This window comes from Sinocyclocheilus rhinocerous, unplaced genomic scaffold, assembly GCF_001515625.1.
Source record: "Sinocyclocheilus rhinocerous isolate Xijiao unplaced genomic scaffold, SAMN03320098_v1.1 scaffold99, whole genome shotgun sequence".
In the NCBI taxonomy this organism is placed as follows: domain Eukaryota; kingdom Metazoa; phylum Chordata; class Actinopteri; order Cypriniformes; family Cyprinidae; genus Sinocyclocheilus; species Sinocyclocheilus rhinocerous.
In genome coordinates, this window is record NW_015670981.1 from 6,265 (window position 1) to 10,403 (window position 4,139).

Genomic DNA, 4,139 nt, shown 5'->3' on the forward strand with positions numbered 1-4,139 from the left:
ATAGCTCTGTCTGAGCTAGTGTCCTGTCCAGCTGGAGAATCATCCCTACCAAAACTGGGGTGCAGTGAAATTTACTACAATTTACACTATTAATTCTGAGAATCAGTTCTGTTAGGACAGAATCTGACTTTTTGGTATTTTACATTGTGCCCTATTTTTACAGATTTTTTTAGAGTGTATATTAGGCTGCATTCATTATTATTATTTTATTTATTTTTTACCTGTTAGAGAAAGTTTTTATGATAGCCACCATTTATTTGATCATATTTCAACAACAGATTGGTGCACTGATGCGTTAAATCAACCAAAAGTGAAATCGAAGACATTTATAATGCAACAAAAGAGTTTTATTTCAAATAAACACTGCTCTTTTGCTTGTTTTTGTTGAAAATTTAGCTTTGTCATCACAGGAACAAATTAGTTTTTTTTTTATACATTAAAATAGAACACAGTTCATTTAATTTAAATTCTAATAATATCTCACAATTTTTTATTCCTTAAGAAAATTTGACATGTACCTGAAATATTTCCAAATGAATCAATATCGAATCAAAAATCTGTGTCAATACCCAGTCCTAGTACCATGGTACTGTCTGTCACAGTACTTTTTTTTTTAAAGGTCCGTTATCTAACACACCTGATTTATTTCATCAGTTCATTAGTAGAGTGCTCCATGACCTGAATTGGGTGTGTCAGATTTTTTAGACACCTGAAATGTGCAGGATTTTGAAAAGTCTCACTGCTGGGGGCCTGCCACACATAATCAGCGTTAAATGAATTCTTTGCCTCCCCCCTCCTGATCTCTGTATCTCTCCTACTGTGCTTAACTTCATTTGACTAAAACCTCTCTTATCCTCACGGATAATCTGTCAACTGGTTTGTTCATTCATCCATCTATCTGTTGTAAGGACGCCCCTACTGCTCACCCACACGCCGAGACCTCGCTTACCTTCTGCGCATTAGCTGACGAGGCATGATCACTGCTCAAGTTTGTCAGTCACGGGGTGAACGGTATTTGAGGCCGAATGACAAATCATGATGAAACCAACGGCAGCCATCTGCATTTGCTCCAGACAAATGATGTAATAGCGCAGATAATTCACTACCGCATTTTGTTGTCAAAGCTTAAAGCAGCACTATGTAACTTTTGGCGCTCTAGCGGTTAATAAACAGAACTGCACACATCCCGCGGAAGAACATTCCAACCGGAGCTACTTCTCTAAGTTTATGTCTATGGCGATTCACGCAGGTATGTGTTACTCCGCAGCGGTGACGACCCGACCAGGCTACAATAGTCCAAATATAAGTACTTATTATAAGTGTACCGTAGTGATTCGGAATAAGACAAAAACGCGGTTTGGAAGATGAATTCATGATGTACTCGCTCATTATATACATTTTGCACATTTTGAACACAGAGAAAGTTACATAGTGCTGCTTTAAGTAGTCTATGAAAGTATGAAGTAGCATGCATGCTAACACTCATTTGAACAAAAGGAGATTTTTTTATGATGCAGTTTTTGTCATAATTTATTGGTGATTGTATGTTTTTTAAATGTAAGCTGGAAATTTCAGACTTTCAAGCAAATAAGAACACTGTAAAAAAAAAAAAAAATCTTGTTAAAGTCCCCCTGTAGTGAAAATCAAGTTTTTTAATGTTGTTTATTTGTCTATATGGTGTTTTTAATATGCCTTTAGACAAACCATGTGCCAATCCATTAATCAACACCATTGCTGAGTATTTATTTCTTAAAACTGTAGTTTCCCAAAGGCTGACCCAGAAGTACGGTTTGAAACGGTTTGCTACGTCACAAACCAATAACCAATCACGTCAAGGGATCCTATCATTAGCATATCATTAACCATGCTGCGAAGCAGGAGGCCTAGTGAGAAGGTAGCCAGGGATCAGCGTATAGTAAATGAGGCAAGGGCGTAGAGTTACATTCAAGCTGTTTTAAGGAATGAGAAAATTATTTTCACAAGAAAAAACATTTAAATATGTAATTTTGATGATCAAAGAAAAGTTTTAAGGGATAAAATATTTGACTACAGGGGGACTTTAAATCTTGTTTTCCAGGCAAAATATGTAAGCATCTTTAAAACAAGATAAATCCTAGAGAAGCGAAATTGTGTAAGATAGTAAAATGTATTTTCAGCAAATATATGTACTACTGTTCAAAAGTTTGGCAATAGTACTTTTTTAAAATAATTTAAAAAATAAATTAATACTTTTATTCACCAATGGTGCAATGTTTCTATTTCAAATAAATGCTAATGAAATGAAAATTCAGCTTTGCATCACAGGAATAAATTATATTTTAAAATATATTCAAATAGAAAACAGTTATTTTAAATTTGACAATATTACAGTTTTTACTGTGTTTTTTTATCAAATACATGAAGTCAAGTCAAGTTTATTTGTACAGCGCTTTTCACGATACAAATCATTGCAAAGCAACTTTACAGCCAATTAAGTTTCTACAATATTTAGTGGTAGCTTATCAATGAATCATGAAGCCTTAGTGAGCATTAGAGACTACAAAAATGTTTTTACCAACCCCAAATTTTTGAACGGTACATCTTTTTAATTTCTAAAATAGCAATAAATCTTATTCTATTGTATTTTAAATTTTGAAAATAGAATGTACTTCAAGTTTTAAAAGATATAAATTAAGTTTTATAATCTTCTCATATGAATTTATTTTGTTTTAAGGATTTTTTAATATTTCTTCTGGAAACCAACAACAATAATTAATAAAATAAAATTAATTATTATTTTTATTTATTTATTTGTTTGTAGTGAAACAGTTTTCCTGGGATGTTAGCAAGGCGGTTGCCAAACAGACTAACTCCTAACTTTTAATAATATTTCTTCTGGAAACCAAGACAAAAAAACAACAACAATAATTAATAAAATAAAATAAATTATTATTTTTATTTATTTATTTGTTTGTAGTGAAACAGTTTTCCTGGGATGTTAGCAAGGCGGTTGCCAAACAGACTAACTCCTAACTTTTAAAATCCATGTAAATCTCTTTGTTTTTTCTTCCAGATCCCTCAGATCAGCTACGCATCCACAGCACCAGAGCTGAGCGACAATAACCGCTACGATTTCTTCTCTCGAGTGGTACCACCAGATTCCTACCAGGCACAAGCTATGGTGGACATTGTGAAGGCGCTGGGCTGGAACTATGTGTCCACATTAGCGTCAGAGGGGAATTATGGTGAAAGTGGAGTAGATGCCTTCGTTCAGATCTCTCGAGAGGCAGGTATAGTATCCGTACAGTCATCAGGCTTTGCATTCTGTTCGCTGATAGTCTATGGATGTAAAACACACTGAAGCTTATATAGAATGATCCAGATTGGGCTTTCCATTAATATGCTATATTTCAAAAAGTTACAAAGAGGAGCATGACAGAGACAGCTGCATGCATTTGTACCCATCTGCTGCCAGAAATTCATGGCGGTCATTAATATAAACAGAAAGTGAGTCACATTTTAGGAGAGAAAAATTTCAGCATCGGTGTCCATCTCTCTCTCTCTCTGTGACAAAGGAGGTCTGTGCATCGCTCAGTCCTTGAAGATCCCACGAGAGCCCAAACTAGGAGAGTTTGACAAGATCATTAAGAGACTAATGGAGACCCCCAACGCTCGAGGAGTCATCATTTTTGCCCATGAGGACGACATCAAGTAAGTGAATGATATGCTTAATGTATGTTTGATCAGCAAGGCATTTTAAGCCTTATAACATTCTGGGTTAAATACAACTTTAATTCTATCAGCTGCATCTGCTGCATGCTGTTGATTACATTTGAACACCTTGTGCAAATTTATGGAGGCATAAATGAGTGTTAAAGTATTTTATTTTAACTCTCTACAACACAGCTCTTGCCATGAGGATTGCCTGCTGACATGGCATTAAAATCTCAAGTCGCTTGGGTATATTTTTAGCAATAGGCAAAAAAACATTGTATGGGTCAAAATGATAAATTTTTCTTTTATGCCAAAAATCATTAGGATATTAAGTAAAGATCATGTTCCATGAAGATATTTTGTAAATTTCCTACCGTAAATATGTCAAAACTTAATTTTTGATTAGCAATATGCATTGCTAAGAACTTCATTTGGACAACTTTAAA

At 34.5% G+C, this 4,139-nt stretch overlaps 1 protein-coding gene across 1 annotated transcript in view; it reads left to right on the forward strand.

Annotated features, from left to right (window-relative positions):
* Window positions 1-3,052: 3,052 nt before the first annotated feature.
* Window positions 3,053-4,139, forward strand: part of LOC107734507 (metabotropic glutamate receptor 6-like) — a gene marked incomplete at its 5' end in the record, with an annotated part of 43,853 nt that continues 42,766 nt past the window's right edge. The window contains 2 exons of the mRNA XM_016546477.1: window positions 3,053-3,269; window positions 3,555-3,690. Coding sequence (XP_016401963.1) covers window positions 3,053-3,269; window positions 3,555-3,690 — 353 coding nt within the window. The remainder of the gene's footprint in view (window positions 3,270-3,554; window positions 3,691-4,139) is intronic.